The sequence below is a fragment of the Diplotaxodon limnothrissa genome, linkage group LG22 (genome assembly GCF_057381915.1).
Source record: "Diplotaxodon limnothrissa isolate DT_005_m linkage group LG22, D_limnothrissa_male_GT1.1, whole genome shotgun sequence".
NCBI lineage: Eukaryota > Metazoa > Chordata > Actinopteri > Cichliformes > Cichlidae > Diplotaxodon > Diplotaxodon limnothrissa.
In genome coordinates this window covers 2,710,092-2,727,048 of record NC_140616.1, presented here as the reverse complement: position 1 = coordinate 2,727,048, position 16,957 = coordinate 2,710,092, and the positions used below count along the sequence as shown (strand labels likewise).

The 16,957-nt window shown below is 44.7% G+C and overlaps 3 protein-coding genes across 4 annotated transcripts in view; all 3 read right to left on the bottom strand.

The window, feature by feature from the left end:
- Positions 1 to 277: 277 nt before the first annotated feature.
- On the bottom strand, positions 278 to 2,058 carry LOC146609133 (uncharacterized). Its single transcript, XM_085346046.1, has 5 exons — positions 2,036 to 2,058; positions 1,919 to 1,962; positions 1,280 to 1,839; positions 557 to 1,057; positions 278 to 460 (listed from the first exon to the last, which is right to left on the bottom strand). The coding sequence occupies exons 1-5, from the start codon at positions 2,056 to 2,058 to the stop codon at positions 278 to 280; spliced, it is 1,311 nt and encodes a 436-aa protein (XP_085202172.1).
- A 2,789-nt stretch (positions 2,059 to 4,847) lies between these two features.
- Positions 4,848 to 9,274, bottom strand: LOC146609132 (secretagogin-like). The gene is made up of 11 exons (XM_085346374.1): positions 9,199 to 9,274; positions 8,410 to 8,480; positions 8,019 to 8,114; positions 7,798 to 7,887; positions 6,686 to 6,742; positions 6,406 to 6,483; positions 6,267 to 6,322; positions 5,713 to 5,758; positions 5,510 to 5,569; positions 5,224 to 5,292; positions 4,848 to 4,973 (listed from the first exon to the last, which is right to left on the bottom strand). The coding sequence occupies exons 1-11, from the start codon at positions 9,266 to 9,268 to the stop codon at positions 4,848 to 4,850; spliced, it is 819 nt and encodes a 272-aa protein (XP_085202500.1). The 5' UTR covers positions 9,269 to 9,274.
- A 320-nt stretch (positions 9,275 to 9,594) lies between these two features.
- The window catches only part of carmil1 (capping protein regulator and myosin 1 linker 1), a 30,447-nt gene continuing 23,084 nt past the window's right edge, over positions 9,595 to 16,957 (bottom strand). Inside the window, exons 31-38 of one of the 2 annotated variants that reach the window (XM_085347061.1) lie at positions 16,691 to 16,935; positions 16,461 to 16,576; positions 15,064 to 15,583; positions 14,767 to 14,809; positions 14,438 to 14,623; positions 14,194 to 14,331; positions 12,174 to 12,332; positions 9,595 to 11,862 (exon numbers count right to left, since the gene is read on the bottom strand). In XM_085347061.1, coding sequence (XP_085203187.1) covers positions 11,750 to 11,862; positions 12,174 to 12,332; positions 14,194 to 14,331; positions 14,438 to 14,623; positions 14,767 to 14,809; positions 15,064 to 15,583; positions 16,461 to 16,576; positions 16,691 to 16,935 — 1,520 coding nt within the window. In that variant the 3' untranslated portion in view covers positions 9,595 to 11,749. The remainder of the gene's footprint in view (positions 11,863 to 12,173; positions 12,333 to 14,193; positions 14,332 to 14,437; positions 14,624 to 14,766; positions 14,810 to 15,063; positions 15,584 to 16,460; positions 16,577 to 16,690; positions 16,936 to 16,957) is intronic. The other variant, XM_085347062.1, reaches the window with a different exon arrangement.

Here is a 16,957-nt window from a genome sequence, read left to right as displayed (position 1 = left end):
TACTGCAACATTATGGTAGCAACAGTACAAACCTAGATCTACTGAGCAGCTCAGTTTATCATAAGAGCATGCATAAAACTGAACAAACAGGAGGTTTTAACAATAGCCAGGGACTGCAGCTCTGTGCACTTTATTAATTTCAGAAAATCTGATGCCATGCCAGAACGAACTGCAGGTGAGGCCAGAACCTGAGGAGAGAAAAATAAATGGAGTTTTTATAGCTTCTTAGAAACAAAACAAATACAAATAAAAGACAACCATTCAGAAATACCTATTGCTAACATCTGTTGTAGATGGGTGCCTGTTGCTGTGGCCACCTGTAGAGATTTCTTAATGAAACTGGAATGGGTCTGAAACTTCTTGGGTCAGCCAAGTCCCACATGCCAGATTTGGTTTGCAGCACACCTCCACTTGGAGAGTTGGCTTCACTGCCCTGGAGCTTGCTGACTTCGTAGTGTGGCTGCTGGGGGAAAGGCCGAGGCTGGGCCTGGGGCTTGCTGGCCTCGTAGCGTGGCTGCTGGGGCGTTGGCCGAGGCTGGGCCTGGGGCTTGCTGGCCTCGTAGCGTGGCTGCTGGGGGAAAGGCCGAGGCTGAAACTTACTGGACTCGTCGCCCAACTGTTCACGCTCGGGTTGTACCTGGACATGGAGCTTGCTGGCCTCGTAGCGTGGCTGCTGGGGGAAAGGCCAAGGCTGGGCCTGGGGCTTGCTGGCCTTGTAGCGTGGCTGCTGGGGCGTTGGCCGAGGCTGGGCCTGGGGCTTGCTGGCCTCGTAGCGTGGCTGCTGGGGGAAAGGCCGAGGCTGAAACTTACTGGACTCGTCGCCCAACTGTTCACGCTCGGGTTGTACCTGGGCATGGAGCTTGCTGGCCTCGTAGCGTGGCTGCTGGGGGAAAGGCCAAGGCTGGGCCTGGGGCTTGCTGGCCTCGTAGCGTGGCTGCTGGGGCGTTGGCCGAGGCTGGGCCTGGGGCTTGCTGGCCTCGTAGCGTGGCTGCTGGGGGAAAGGCCGGGCCTGGGGCTTGCTGGCCTCGTAGCGTGGCTGCTGGGGGAAAGGCTGAGGCTGGGCCTGGGGCTTGCTGGCCTCGTAGCGTGGCTGCTGGGGGAAAGGCTGAGGCTGGGCCTGGGGCTTGCTGGCCTCGTAGCGTGGCTGCTGGGGGAAAGGCTGAGGCTGGGCCTGGGGCTTGCTGGCCTCGTAGCGTGGCTGCTGGGGGAAAGGCTGAGGCTGGGCCTGGGGCTTGCTGGCCTCGTAGCGTGGCTGCTGGGGGAAAGGCTGAGGCTGGGCCTGGGGCTTGCTGGCCTCGTAGCGTGGCTGCTGGGGCAGCGGGCGAGGCTGGGGCCGAGACTGAAACATACTGGACTCATCGCTAAACTGTTCTTGCTTGTCGTGTGGCTGGGTCTGGTGCTCATTACTTGGCCGCTGGGGCACAGAACGCATCTCAATTGGATAACTTGAGACGATTCCTGCGTCAATCCAGTTTCTTTTCTGGGATGGTGCCAAACCCCACATGGCATCCTTGGACTGGAGGGCACCATCAGTATCACCCTGGTAATATGATGGTTTGTGGGGTTGTGATGAGCCAGATCTGTAGCTAGACATGCTTTCTTGTTGAAGGTAACCATTTAATGGCCTACCAGAGGAAGCACCAGCACCACCAGGCAGACCTGCAGCAGTGGGGTAAGAACTCTCAGGTGACCCATTTTCAGGCCCATAAACACCCAGAGAGCTTCGGGGTTGTGCATAGCTCTTATGTCTGGAGACAAGATACTGATTGTGTGGAAAATCCTCAGGCTTCCCAAAATAAGGCTTAATGACACTGGAGTAGCTCCTCCTGTAAGTAAGAGCTGCAAAGAGAAAATTAAATCGACAGTGCTCTAACAGGTTAGTGATTGCATAATGTAGTTTGCACACATCAATACTCACCCTCAGCATGCTTGCTGAAGGCCAACAGTGAGAGCAACAACACCCTGGAAATACAATGTGTGTTAAACAAAGTCAGCATATCAACAGATTTGCTAAAATGGAACAAAACAAGTTTACCTCACACAAGGTCCAGAGGCCATCTTTCAGAAAGCACAACCCAGCAGCCTGCAGAGCACGCACTGTTGCTTGCAAACAAACAACAGGTTGAGAACCAATCATATAGCACTAATTTGAATCAGGCGGGAGAGATTAGCAGAGGCCCTTCCATCCACCTCAGCAGCTGTTTGGAATTAAACTAATTAGCCAGCGTAGTTTGTAGACTACTTACAGGATCAGCTGACCAAAGTGATGACAGAACTTTAGCCCCTGTGTCTAATTGTTGAGACACCCAACCACGAGTTTTTGGATGCCACCTAAATCCAATAGAGTTTACATTCAAATTTGTGGTGCATAATGACTTTAAACTGACATGTCTTCACACCAAGGTACCCCATTCCTTATTGGTCTATTATCTTAAAATGGGTGTTAAATTATGAAATATACTAAAATAAACCTAGTGATGAAAATTCAAGACTTTGGTTTCTAGAGGCTTTATGATATTTTATCATAAAAAACCACATGCTGTCCCTTTTTCCCACTACATGGTTGTAGAAATGTTGTTAGCATTATATTTTTGTTTAGTCTTACCAATAAAATGTAGATAGGAAGGAGTTTTTTGCAGGTTCACATTTGAAAGGAGACTCCACTCAGGCAAGTCTGCTGGACCAGACGGAGTGAGTCCCCACGTCCTCAAGGCCTGTGCCCCCCAGCTTTGTGGAGTCTTCCATCAAGTGTTCATGCTGAGTCTGAGTCTGAGGGTCCCGGTGCTGTGGAAGACATCATGCCTCATCCCTGCACCAAAGACGCCACGTCCCAGTGACCTCAGGATTACAGACCTGTCGCACTGACCTCCCACATCATGAAGACCCTGGAAAGGCTCATCCTGGACCAGCCGGCGAGCACTGTGAGCGTCATGTTTTTTGACTTTTCCAGTGCTTTCAACACCATCAGGCCGACCCTCCTGGGTGATAAGTTAGCAGCGATGCAGGTGGATGCTTCTCTGGTGTCCTGGATTGTTGATTACCTGACAGGAAGACCACAATATGTACGTCTCCCACAGTGTGTGTCTGACAAGGTGATCAGCAACACAGGGGCACCACAGGGGACTGTCCTCTCCCCCTTCCTCTTCACCCTCTACACCACAGACTTCAGCCACTGCACAGAGACCTGCCATCTTCAGAAGTTTTCTGATGACTCTGCGGTGGTTGGATGCATCAGCAGGGATGATGAGACAGAGTACCGGGCTGTGGTCGACTCCTTTGTCACGTGGTGTGAGCAGAATCATCTGCAGCTCAACGTGGCAAAGACCAAGGAACTGATCGTGGACTTCAGGAAGACCAGGAAACACTTGACCCCTGTTTCAATCCAGGGGGTCAGTGTTGACATTGTGGAGGACTATAAATACCTTGGAGTACACATTGACAATAAACTGGACTGGGCTAAAAACACCACAGCACTTTACAGGAAGGGCCAGAGTCGTCTCTATTTTTTGAGGCGACTGAGGTCCTTCAACATCTGCTGGACAATGCTGAGGATTTTGTATGAGTCTGTTGTGGTCAGTGCGATCCTTTATGCTGCTGCATGCTGGGGGACTCAAAAAACTGATCCGCAAGGCCAGTAATGTTGTAGGAATGGAGCAGGACTCTCCTAAGGTGGTGTCGGAGAGGTGGATGCTGTCCAAGATAAAGACAATGTTGGATAATTCTTCCCACCCACTCCATGACATGCTGGTCAGTCACAGGAGCTCGTTCAGTGAGAGACTGAGATTACCGAAAAGCACCACTGAACGACACAGGAAATCATTCCTGCCTGTGGCTCCCTGTACAACTCATCCACTTAACACACTGTTTACTGCAACAACTACAGCCTTCTTGCACATGTTCTTCTTTCTTATTCAGTTTCTGATGGGTGCAGAGGGATTTATTATAAACAAATAAACCTTAAACCTGTCTGGGGTAAAGCAGACACAACACGGCATCATGGTTCACTGAGCTCATTTTATGTGAACAAGTTCTGGTAGATGTGGAGATTTGTTAGGGTAAATGAAGCCAAATATAATAGGAGAAAAGATGTCCTGGGTATGTAGAAGTTTTTAAAATTGTTTCACAGTACAGGCCTCTAAGACTTTATACTAACTCAGCGTAAGAGGCACATCCTCTGATTAGTTTCAGGATAGAAGGCTTTAATATAAACTTAAATCTAGAGCATCAGTTTGGAGGGACAGCATATGAAAGGTATATTTTCAAAGTAATAAACAGGACTGTTTCCTGTTATGTGATATTTAATAATCTAAGGTGGTCCTTGTTGCCAGATTGATGTTTTTCAGTAAAAAGACTTCAGGAGTCCTGCCGGTCGTCTGTGACTCCTGTGGTTTATGTTCAGAAAGACACTACTGACAAAACGTAAATCATTTTTATTAAATCTCTTCTATCTTTGCTACTTTCACAGTAATGTCATGCAAACAGTGATTTAGTCACATTACGCAGAATCAGCATGCGTTGGAAAAAGCAACATTATAATAATTCAAAGCAGATAGATATGTTTTACTTATCTACAGTAGAGTAATGTCATTATGGCAAGATCCACATTTAATGCAAAATATTTTCAAATAAAGAAAGATATTTACAGTTATGGAAATATGACCCAGTTAATAAAAACACAACACCATTTATCAACATGCCTGCAAAAACTGGGATCAGACGAGAAACCACAGGTGAAGAAAGAAAAGGGACGAGTTAAGACAATCAGCAGGATACAAAGAAGACGGCAAGTAAAAGAGATCAGCAGAGGAAGGAAGGATATACACTTCTTTGAATGTTTCCAGGGTCAGTTAGCTGAGCTTAAGGCCGAGGCAGAGAGCCAGCTCATTCTTTTGGATCTTTCCGTCTCCATTGATGTCACAGTGACCCATCAGGGCTTTCCTGAACTTATCCAGGTCTGTCCCACTGATGCTGGGCTGCAGAAAGAATTTATAGCTGTGAAAGTCTTAGTGGATTTAAATGCTTCAAATAAAAGTCTCTACAGGTTATTAAAACAAAGAAAGGTTTATTTAAAGAAAGTACCAACCCTACTCTGTAAGGGTTTTTTTAATGTTACAGAATAACTGCATTTTTGTGAGTGATATCAAAAATCATACAACAACAGAAACATTTAAACAGCACTAAACAAAAACACTGCTGTCGGGATCGTAAGAGTAAGAGTTATACCTTCACCAGCTCCATCATATCTTTGACAAATCCATCCACCTCAGGGCCCTCCAGTGCACCCGTCTTACTCTACACACACGTGGCATAATATTATTTTATCATCAAGAATAACTGCGTGTCAGAACTTCAAAGGTTTTCTTTCTCTATTCACATTTTTAAAGCTACATGAAAAATGTGCTTTGCGTGAACCAGTCCTGCTCTCTGGTTGTACTATTAACAAAACAACAAAAGAATTCAAGCCCAATGAGAAAGAGATGATTATTAAAGTGGGCAAAATTCCACTTACAACATCATAGTGAGCGAATATCTTCTCAAAGTCCCTCTTTCTGTCTTCCTGACTGCAAGCCTGAGAGCAGAATGTTGCACTGAATATGAATAAATGAACATCCAAACTGAGTATGGAAGGTTAAATATGATTCAGTCACAGTGGCTTTGTTGTTAGGTGCAGTTTATCCACTTTACACTACAAGTCAGCATCTTCACACTTACATCCATCTTGAACTTCAGCAGGAAATTTTCTTTTAAGGCCAAAATTCTGGAGAAAAGAAACAGATTTTTGTCAAATAGAAATAGGATAGAATCCAATAAATATTTTCAATCCCTCAAAGGCTTTTGTGAGTGATTCTATCGGGATGCAAGGACAAAAAAAAGAAAATATTTTAAAGCAGAACAATAGAAAATGAAAACAAAATAGAAAAACATGTAAAAACATCATAAAGAGACTCAAAACGGTGACAAGCAAGGTCACAAAAACAAAAGAACACAGAGAGGCTGATCGATCAAAACAAAGAAAATGACCGATAAAGTGACAGGGGTGCCACCAAGGGGGGGCAGGGGCCATCCCCCCCAAAATGTGCTGGCCCCCTCAGTGCTGCTTATACAATTTTTGTCATCTGTAGTGTGTCATGTAGTATGTCCCTCACGATTTCCCATCCTCACCCCCTCCCCTGTGTCACCCCCATGAAAAAGTACTGCAGGCGTTGCTGCAAAAAGGGTGTAAAAACACTCGTTGGTGCCAGAAAGTGAAACAATTCGAACAGTACCTGGCCAGGTCATTGAGATCCAGTCTGCCATCTTTGTTTTTGTCAAACATTTTCATCTAGAGGGGGAAAAAAAACCCCCGTCAGAGTGAAGATGAGCCAAACTTGTTGCCCCCCAAATCCCAACCTCACTGCCCGTTACCATGGTGTCAGTGTACTCCTCCAATTTTTTGGGGGTGATGGTCTTCCCATGTTGGAGGAACAAGTCTTGAAGAAACCCCTGAAGAAAGACACAAGAAAGACGCGTCTGCCACAGAGAAACTCCACCAAATGTGCTTTTTCATTTTAATTAAGCCCCAATAACGATCTAATCTGGGTTCACACAATAAGCAAATCGCTGATTTTTGGGGATCTGAAATCATTTCACCACCTCCGAAAGCTGTGTCTGCTTTTAAGATATTTCCTCAGATTTGAACAGTCACCTTGAGTTCAACAGCTGAGATGTAGCCACTGCTGTCTGTGTCATAGTTTCTCCAAATCTGCAAAAAGAAAAAAAGGAATAATCCTAAAAATAAACCATTAACATGAAATTACAGTTCGTCTTTGTGCCGAAGGTTGAGCCACACCGACAACAGTCTAACCTACAGGTCTCCCCTTCAAGGTCCTTTCCTTGTTCAGCTTTGGACCTCTTCCAGCACGTTGCACTTTTTAGATCATTCAGTGGATGCACAGTGGATCTCTACTAGTGTGTGAAACTTCACGTAAATGTTGTGGAAGATTGCAAAGTCACAGGAAGCCAAATGTGAACAGTAGGGCAGATGGTGAGCAAACATCATGCTGGTGGGCCCAGAACTTTCCATCGATGGTTTCCAACTCTCTTGGTGAGGAATTTTCCTCATTTTCCTATTTAAGGAAAGATGGTTAGCTGGAGGTGAAGCAGAGAACGGGAGGAGGATGGTGTCAGCGAGAAGCCTGCTGAAACTAAGTTTAAAGTAACTGAAGCAATGTCCAAGGAGGAAACCAGAGAAGGTGGAGCTTCCCGACGTGTTTTTACCAAAGTGTCCATGGTTAAAAATAAAGAAAGAAATCCAGGTTCTCCTCTGTTACGACTCAAAAGCTGCAACATAAATATGGAGACTAATACCAGAATTTCACAAAGAAGAGGTTTTAATTTAAATTACATAATAAGCCTCCCTCAGGTGTGCCTTTATCCACACCTCACCAACCACTGCCAACAGCTGAACACTCTCGCCCTACAAAGAGATTAGGGGCTGCAGAGCGGTGTCATTCGTAATGATTGATAAGACAGGGAATATTGATTGTCTATTAAATTAAAAGGTTAACGCCTTTACAGTTTCATTTAGTATTTTGTTTTATTTGCATGCATTATCTATGTAATTATAATTCTGAGCATTTTGTGACTCATGGTGTTTCAGAAATGTGCACATAAATACCAAAAGGAAACAAAACTGTTGATATTGATTAATCTCTGATTTGTGAAATGCTCTTCCACACTGATACTCATTAAATACCCATCCTCCCCCTCCTCCTCCATTCCTCATCGCTCCATTATTTGTTGACCTTTGACCCTCACCCTCATAAACTCCACACTGTTGTCCAGCGGCGTCTCTCTGCGGAACAGAAGCAGGAAGTTCTCCTCCTCTGGCAGCATCAGTGTGGCCAGCTGAAAAGGTGACAGAAGAATCTGTTGTTGAGTCTAATTTCTTCTTCTTTTTTGTAATGTATGTCTTTTTTGTACAGGAGTGAATATGCTTGTTGGTTGCTGACAGAACACATCGAAGGCTGACCTCGTACCTCTTGGATCTGCAGACGTCCGTCAGCCCCGATGTCACACGCAGGCATGAACTTCTCTTTCAGCCTTCTGATTTTGTCCTCAGTTATCTCCTCCTTCTGAAAACAGCATGGACGTCAGTCTGCAGCTAATGAGTTTTGGGCATTTCTGGGTCCTGTTTACTTATTATTTTTTAACCTCTGGGAGTTACAGTGAAGTTTTCGAGGCCTTTAAATGTGACAGCTGACCCAGAAAAATCCAAATGCTACCAAAAAGTTACCATAGTTGTTTTAATCGTGTCTGACTTTTACAGTGCAAATGTTAAAAAAAATACAAACTGTAGTTCAGAACCTCGTTTGGCCAACAGGAAACGATTCGCTCATCGTTAACCGTTCTCACACGTGGATCTCTTACCTTCATCCCGAGTTTGTGCAACGTGTGTTTAAAGAAGGCCTCCAGCTCACTGGCTTCGATGTAGCCGTCGTCTAAGACAGAAACAAAATGATGGTTTTTCTGTCACTTACTCTCGAGTAGAACTGCTTATGTGACACTGATACAGTTTCACTTCTTTCTTCCAGCTAAACTGGTTCAGTTCTTCTGCACGAGCCGTTTTCAGAGAGCGGAATCATAACAGGATTTACTGCGACGGTTACAATCTTTCCAAACAATGTAGTTTGTTTAAAATTAATTGTTATAATTCAGATAAAAACTGAGTTTCCTCTTAAAGTCACAAAGTTGAAGCTGGAACTGAAGAAAGTCTCAACAGCTTGATTAAACCCTGCACTGTTCACACGTATCATCATCATCTCACACATTCACTTCCATCAGCTACAAATCACAATCACAACAATTTATTAGTTTATTTTTGTATTTGATTGTAGTTTAGTTTTACTTTTATTTGAATTCCATCATTATTTTCTGCTTAAGGACTTTTGCATTTCTTCGTGTCCTGTTCCATTTTATTGATTACTGTACATTATTAAGCTATTATTTTATTTAATTATTGGTCTGTTTGTTAAGCTGCTGTAACATGATCGTCCCAACTCACTGGTTTCATATCACGTCAAGTTTTGCACTTTGTATTTAGAAGCAGTAGCAAACTCAAATCAATTATACAGTTTGTATGCCAGATATCTTTTTAATACGTTCATATATCTATATATATTAGTAATTTAAGGTCCATTAAAAAGCTCGCCTTCTTACCATTTATGTCAAAATGTTGCCAGATCTGTAAGAATCCTGCAGCGTCCAGTCTGTCCAGTGTGCTGTCCATGGTGCTTTAGACCAGTCTACAGGCAGGAAACAAACGTGCCCGACGTCCTCACAGAGAGACAAAGACGCTCTGTCCCCCTGAAATAAAATCTGCTCAGGCGTCGCCTGAAATCAGCCAAATGAGCATAAAGACTTGGTGGTCTGTATATATGAAGGGAGGGGTGAGCGAGAGTGCCCAACAGACATGCGTGTAAAGAGAGCGAGAGAGAGACACAAGTAAAATAATATTTATTGGTATAAACATTCAAATACAGAAATATCTGACCGTGCGCTGTCACATTTACAGCAAATCTATAAAAACAGATAAAAAAGAAAAGAAACCCATCACCAAGGATTTTAAATCACATGACACAAACCCCTCTTAGTCTGTAATCAGTGTCGGCTCATATTTACAGGATACATCGGTGAGGGCAGCAGTACATGATGAACAGAAATCACTTTGTTTGTTTAAACACTGAACTTTATGGACTCGTGATAGCAGAAGAGTAACAGATGGTGACATTTACCAAAGGCAGTTTGACGTTTCGGATACACGCACTGCTTATTTTCATTTAGATAGAACCAATTAAATATTACAGGACAGTTCACCTCCAAATCAAATGTGCTATTCTTTCCGAGAGATCAGCTGCAGAGATGTGAACTCACCTCGGGGTGCTCTAAGGGCCAAACAGTACCTTTGAATAGCTCAGCAGTGATGCGTCTTTCCAGACATCATGACCGGCTCGTTATAAAAAACCCTCCACGAGCCGTGGAAAGAGCAGCTTCACATGGGAACTGTTGCCATAGCTCTACCAGCCCAGAGAAGCACGCAGACAGCCAACATTACAGCTCTGCTCAAGAGGACTCGTCAGCGTTTACATCCCGTAACAGGAATCACGTCCCAACATGGGTACGTGCTCGTTTGCCCGAGCAGACTGTTGGATGGTTGTAGTTTGGTAGAAAGAAAATAGTTCCCACATGAAACTGCTCACAGCAAAGTTTGTGGACTTCATGAGAAACAGGGGCGTGACTTCAGCAAAGAGGTTTCCAGGTGTATTTTCAGGTGCTTCAAGAACTACTGTGCACTTCATGATCAAGAAAAACTAAATAAGAAAAAGCGGGGAACCCACGCCAACACAATCCAGAAATACAGGGTGGGGGAAAACATGCAAACGTGAGTTTGGGGTGAACTGTTGCTTTAAATTTTGCATCTCAAATCTTAATATTACCATCCTCCTTGTTGGCTTACTTTTGCCTGACTTTGAGCAAATAAATAAAAGGAGCACGAGCTGCTCTGTCTCCACCCGCTGAGGTTTTTTTGCTGTGTTCACATCACGTAAAATGAGCGTAGCAGCTGTTTTTCTGGGTTCAAACCCACTGTTCAACTGGGCTGAAGGCCAAGCTGTGGATGAAATGAGGCGTCTGTATCATTTCCCTCCGCGGTGACTGGAAGGCTCTAATTGGAGGTTTGCAGTCGGAAGTGAACGTGGACGAAAGCAGCATTTACAGTCCACTCGACATAAACGCAGCATCGTCTCACTGCTCCTCTGACGCTCCGTTTATGTCGCTAAAATGTTACATCTCGATCTTGATTAAAAAATAAAAATAAATAATAATAATGATAATCTGATGGTGCTCTAATTAAATACACCGCATCGTTTCTGGTTTAACAATCGTCCCTACTCTGTGTTTTATCCTGGGAACATCTGGAATCATCTCAGCCTGCTGGCTGGTCGTGGACATTAACCTTATATTTAATGCTGCTTTATGACATTAGAGCTGGAGTCTAGCACTTTTACACATAAATCAACATCTGTTACATTTGGCACAAGCTAATACGTTGCTTATATAAAGCATCCCCAACCTCCAGTCACTGCTTTTAATGTTCCAGGCCGGAGTTCAGTTTGTTCCTTTTCTGCTGCAAGTCCATGGAGTGGACTCGCTCTCAAACACGCGTGTCTTTGAGGAAACATCACTGTCACAATGTGCAGATTGATTTATGATTTATCTCGCTATCAGAACGGTGCGACAGAAAATTCAGAAGATAATTTTTTGACTGGTTTGTTGCTCTTCTAATGAGTTTGAGAATTTTCCAGCTGCTTTGAATTTGCTGATTTAAAGATAATAAAGAAAGATTTTTAGACTTTGACCGTCTTACAGTCGCACAAAAACAACAAGTCAGACTCATTTTCCTCAGTGCTTTGGACTAAGTGAGCTTTTTATTGCTGAGTATGTTCATCTAAGCAGCCACAGATAAAACCCATCCTCCTGCTCTTCATGGTCCTATTAGAGCTTTGGGGTTGTTTTGATGTGCACGTTGTTTTGACAGCTGGGACTAATCCAAGGTCGGGAAAGTCCCACTGATAACAGCATGACAAAGTGCAGCATCCACTGCACGTACAAAGAAAAATATTTACACGTGTGTCTTTGTCTGTATGAACGGGATCGGCCTCCTTAAAGGTGGCCGAGCAGGATTTAGGTGACTGCAAACACCTTACAGGTGTCAGACTGATGTCGTGTCATCACTGGACTCGTCCTCTGATTTGCTGTTAGACTTGAGATCGGCCTCTTCATCAGCTGGACTCGGAGGTGCGTCAGACAGAGATGGAGGCCTCACTGCAGAGAGTGATAAAGATAATCATACTGATGCACTCTAACACCACCTCAAGCCTGTGGAATACAGTCTGTATACTTTACTATGAGGTTTGCTTGTTTTTATAAAAAGAGGATGTGATTATTATTCATACAGTACTAGACCCAATCAGCAGGGAGGATGCTGCGAGCTGCTGTGGCCTGAGGTTTTGCAGATTACTCGTGATGCTCTGGGCATTCAAAACATCTTTGCAGAGACAGAATACAGCAGATCATCCTCCTGACTGATCCATCGAGCACCAACATGCAGTGATTGTAAGTGTGACTGGTTGTACCGTAGGCAGGGAGGGATTTGGTGCGCTCTCGGTTGTCCTCGCTTGCAGCTGAAAGGTTGACTGTCCTCTTCAGAGATGACGACCGCTGGCTGCCCGCGCCAGACGCTGCGCCTTCGACGGATCCATCAAACACATCGCCGTCTGTGGAACTCTCACCTGCTGGAAGAGAAGGACACACTGTCCGTAAAGACCGACACGAATTTGAAGCTGAAAACTCTCAGCGGCTTCATTTGATTTCCCAGCGTGGACTTGGACAGCAGATATGAACTACCGATGACTGATTAGGAACCGGTTTGAATGCAAAGGTAAGTGTTGGAAGTCAGAAAGGTACTATCCTACAGGATGAAGACGGTATCAAAGAAACTAATGAAAATTAAGGAAATAAATAAAGTGCAGTTCCTCTAATGGCCACTTGAAGGTGCGGCTCCATCCCCAAAGCCTCTTCTGTTAAAATGCAAAGTTTGTTTACAGCTTGATGCAAAAAGTGTCTCAATAATCTTTCCAATATAACTTCATAGTGGATGATTTTAAAAAAGCTTTTTTATTATTGAGTAAATTTTAAAGCAGTTTAGCATAACTGCCGCAGGCCGTTTGATTGACAGGCGTCCCGACCTCCACTGGACCTCTGCTCTGTGTTTGCTGGTGTCGGTGCCTTTTAAGACATCTTCTGAGAATAATATTGGACAAATTACACATCTTATTGTACGAACAGATCAGTCTTTCCTTAAGTTTTCGTGAATATATAATTGGTATAATATTTGTGTGCTAATGTGCAGGGTTGCATGTATCTGCACCCATTAAACACGTGGATGCAAACTGATGATCAGACTTTTTAGCATTAGCTGCTGAGCTCTGATAGTTTAGATTCCATAAAGAGGATTGTGGTGATCCTAAAGCTAGTGGGTGTAAGTTTGCTTTAAAAATAAAATATTGAACGAGGTTAAAACAACAACTCTGTGGTTCACACTGAGATATTCTGCAACACTTCATCAGCTGAAGAGTGCAATAAACTGTCCTGGAAACGTACAAATGACCTTTTCTTCTCGTCTCTTTGACTTTAAAATCACATCTTTTTACACAACAATTAAAAAAAGAAGAGAAGTCGTCTTTTTTTCTTATCGCGCAGCTGAGTCGCTGTTTTAAGGAAAAACACTGAGTCCCTGTGAGCGTTAATTACACAACTAAAGCATTAAACTACCAAATCCCCCGCACAGTGACATTTGGACGTATCAAGTACAGGCTGGGATTGAACGCATCTGCTTTAAGTGTGACAGACCATCGCTTCAGACGTAACATGTGTGGCGTGTGGAGGCGTCAAACACGGCCCTGGAAGCCTCCATTAAACATGCAGGAACCTGGTAAATTAAGTGTTGTGCTTTGCCAGAGCGGCGAGTCGTGCAGCCTTCATCGCAGGGAAGCGTCTCAGCAGCCGTGGCTGTCTGACATCGTCTGAGTGACCATCTGTGCCGAATTTAAACCACCTTATCAATAAAAAAATAAGTAATAAATAAATAATACCTGAACTATAATGTTTATAGACTGAGATTGATGCCTTTTAATAAAGATTGATTATCTTAAATTGTTTATTGAAAGGTTTTACATATATGAGTCTTGTGTGACGCCTCATTTCTTTACATTTTACCAGGATAATGAAAAATAAGTGCTGCGATTTATTGAAACATCTGATCCATGCAAAGGAAACCAAGATGTGCTGCTTCAATCATGCTCTGGGGAGGCCGATCCATGACCCATAGTGGTTTTACTGCACTGGTATCGTATGTGGGATCATTGTTCTGCTGAAAAATGTGCAGACGGTACTGCACGGTGGACCAAAGTATGACGGCACTTTTCTGTCCATCGGTCTCATCAGCTGTGACGAGATCATCCAGGACTGGACCGAAAATGACGGTGTCCAATGAAAAACAATGAAAACAAGTATAAGGAGGTCCGGTGGCTTGAAAGAAAAATATAAAGAAATCAGAGTGACTCAAGACTTTTGCACAGTGCTGTAGGTACTAACCCTTCTGAGGAGAGAGAGCTTCTGCAGGGTTGCTGCTGGTACTCGCTCGCTCCTGTTCTGATGGTGCCCTCTTCAGGCGAGGAGCAGGAAGTGGTGCTTTGGGAGACAAGCTGCCCGTTGGAGCACTGCCACATTCATCTGACACACAGAGGAATCAACCAGTCAGACACTTGGTCTGGTTTTAAATGGGAACTGCATATATTTTTCAGCTTCAAAGTGGTGGCTTCGCCCTCTCCCTGCTTACCAGAGACGTAGGTGCTGCTTGGTCGGCGGCTAGCTGGGCTGAGGGGTCCAGAGGTGCAGGCTACCAGGGGTGCTTTGGTAGCCTGGGGTGGTTTGGGGGTGACACCAGATGGCTTAGCCCTGGGTGATGGCTCTGGTTTAGATTCATCAGTGTCTGCTGGCACGGCGGGATGGACTTCTGACTTGGCTGCAGGAAGACGATTGACAGCACCGTCAGCACAGAGCCAGCACGCTTGAAACATCACATTTTTCATGGCATTTCAAATTTCATGTGGAGCCCCGCCTTTCATGTTCAGCCTCATCTGAAGGTAAGATGATAAAGACACAAACCTTTGTCACCGTCCACCTTGTCCTGTGCGTGAGCTGCCTCCGTCTGAAACCAGAGAAAGACATTTTTATATTCAGTCACTGAGTGCGCTCCTACTGGCCTTTTCATTAGGAACATCTGCAGCTCGGCTTACGTCGCTGCATCATTCTGACGAGTTCTGACGATAAATCTACTTTACTACTGTAGCTGCACTCAGCAGTAATGTGGTACTGGTCTGTTCCTATTATTCTGTCCACCCCATGAACATTCATGTCTTATATTTTGGATAATGATGCATCCAAACTTTAAACTCCACCTACTTTCTTCCCAGCCATTCTCTCCTGCCTGGCCTTCATCTCAGCCATCAGGTCCATTCTCATCATAGGAACTCCGATGTGACGGGGTTTATGGGGGTTTCCCTTCTTCTCCACTTTCTCCAGATGCTCTGTCTTCTCCAGGTTCTCCTTACTCTCCACGTTCTTCTTTTCTTTCTCCTCCTCTGCAGGTTCGGTGGCAGCTGGAGACGCCTCAATCTCAGAATCTGTGTGGTTCGAAGAGTGAGACCTGTGGGGTTCCTGCTCGGGCTCCGGCACAATGGGACAGATTTTCACAGGTGATGTGGGAGATGCCGGTGTCGTCTCCCAAGTCACTGGACACGGGGAAAGGGGTGCAGCTGTGGCAGAAGAGGCAGCTTGAGGTGGGGTGATGGCGGCAGATCCATGGCTCTTCTCTGAACGGGACGTTCGTTTGATGAGATTAAAGAAACCACTCTTCCTGGATTCACGTTTTTTATCCGATCCTTCCTGAGTGCTGGTGGACGAACCTTTCCCAGAGGGAATTCTGGAGATGATCAAAATGAGAAAATCTAAATTTATTCAGTCTCAAAAGTGAATTTGATGCCAAACATGTTCAAATTATAAGAAAACCTTAACCAACATGACCAACTGAATTTGGGAAATGATCACTTTAATGTCACAAAAAAAAGGGAAAACAATGTTTACGTCTCTTTGACTTCTCGACATGGAGCTGAACAGCTGTAGGACTGGAAAATATCCAATCCTACAGCTGTTTAGCACCAGATGAGGACGAGGTGGAGGAAATCCAACCAATACATGCATCTGCCACTATCCAAAACTCAAGAGGACAAATCCCAGCTGGTCACATGCAGGTCTCTAACATCCGCAAAACGTCCTCCAGCCTGTATTTAGCCTACAGTCAAAGGTAAATGCACGGTAGGCTTTACACCATCTGGCTAACAATAATAATAATAATGGATTGCATTTATATAGTGCTTTTCGAGGCCCTCAAAGCGCTTTACAATTCCACTGTTCATTCACTCTCACATTCACACACTGGTGGAGGCAGCTACAGTTGTAGCCACAGCTGCCCTGGGGCAGACTGACAGAAGCGAGGCTGCTAAATCACGCCCCTCTGGCCATCACCAGTAGGCGGTAGGTGAAGTGTCTTGCTCAAGGACACAACGACCAAGGCAGACAGAGCTGGGGATCGAACCGGCAACCTTCCGGTTACAAGATGAGCTTCCCAACCCCCTGAGCCTCGGTCGCCAAGCTAAATACAAAGATGTGCATATTTGTACTTTAGCAAACTGCTGTTTTCAGGTAACGTAATGAACTGTTACTATTGTAATAAGTTACTTTTAAAAGTAAGATTACTTAAAGAGTGAAAATATGTAAAACAGTTTTGGCACGATGCTCACTTGAAGCCGAGTTTAATGACTTTCTTGGAGAAGAAGTCATCCAAGCCCTCGTCCAGCTTTCCCATGATGCTGTTCGGCTCTGCTTCCTGTGGCGCCGAGCCGCCCGTGGCCTCCCGCTGAAAGAGACAAACAGAGCTCAATTATTTGATGATGAGTTTACACTAAAAGGACTCACAAAACAAATCCCAAACATCCATCCCAGGGTTGATTTGGGGATGTTAGAGACCTACGTGTGGCCGAGCGGGTTTCGTCCTCTTGGGTTTTGGCCGGAATTTGGTGTGATGTTCCAGAGTTTTGTGCTCCATGGGCGGCAGCTCGGCCAGCGGGGCAGATTTTGCGTCCTGTGGAGTCGGGGGAGGGGGGAGGTCTTCGTAGTACGCTGATGTTCTGTCCAGCTGTGAAGGAGAAGGAAGAGGAGGGTCCTCGACGTGGATAGGTACCTCTTCCAGAGCTTTGTCGAGGTCAAACTCCAACTCTGACAGGAAAAGACAGAAGGA

What these genes read in the sequence shown, in the direction of transcription:
- LOC146609133 (XM_085346046.1), bottom strand. Translation starts at nt 2,058, where the DNA reads ATGGCCTCTGGACCTTGTGTGAG. An exon ending in GCCTCTGGACCTTGTGTGAG is followed by an intron (nt 1,963 to 2,035) that starts GTAAACTTGTTT and finishes TTGTATTTCCAG; the next exon opens with GGTGTTGTTGCTCTCACTGT. An exon ending in CTTCAGCAAGCATGCTGAGG is followed by an intron (nt 1,840 to 1,918) that starts GTGAGTATTGAT and finishes TTCTCTTTGCAG; the next exon opens with CTCTTACTTACAGGAGGAGC.
- LOC146609132 (XM_085346374.1), bottom strand. Translation starts at nt 9,268, where the DNA reads ATGGACAGCACACTGGACAGACTGGACGCTGCAGGATTCTTACAGATC. An exon ending in GATCTCAATGACCTGGCCAG is followed by an intron (nt 5,759 to 6,266) that starts GTACTGTTCGAA and finishes TCTTTTCTCCAG; the next exon opens with AATTTTGGCCTTAAAAGAAA. An exon ending in TGCTGAAGTTCAAGATGGAT is followed by an intron (nt 5,570 to 5,712) that starts GTAAGTGTGAAG and finishes TTCTGCTCTCAG; the next exon opens with GCTTGCAGTCAGGAAGACAG.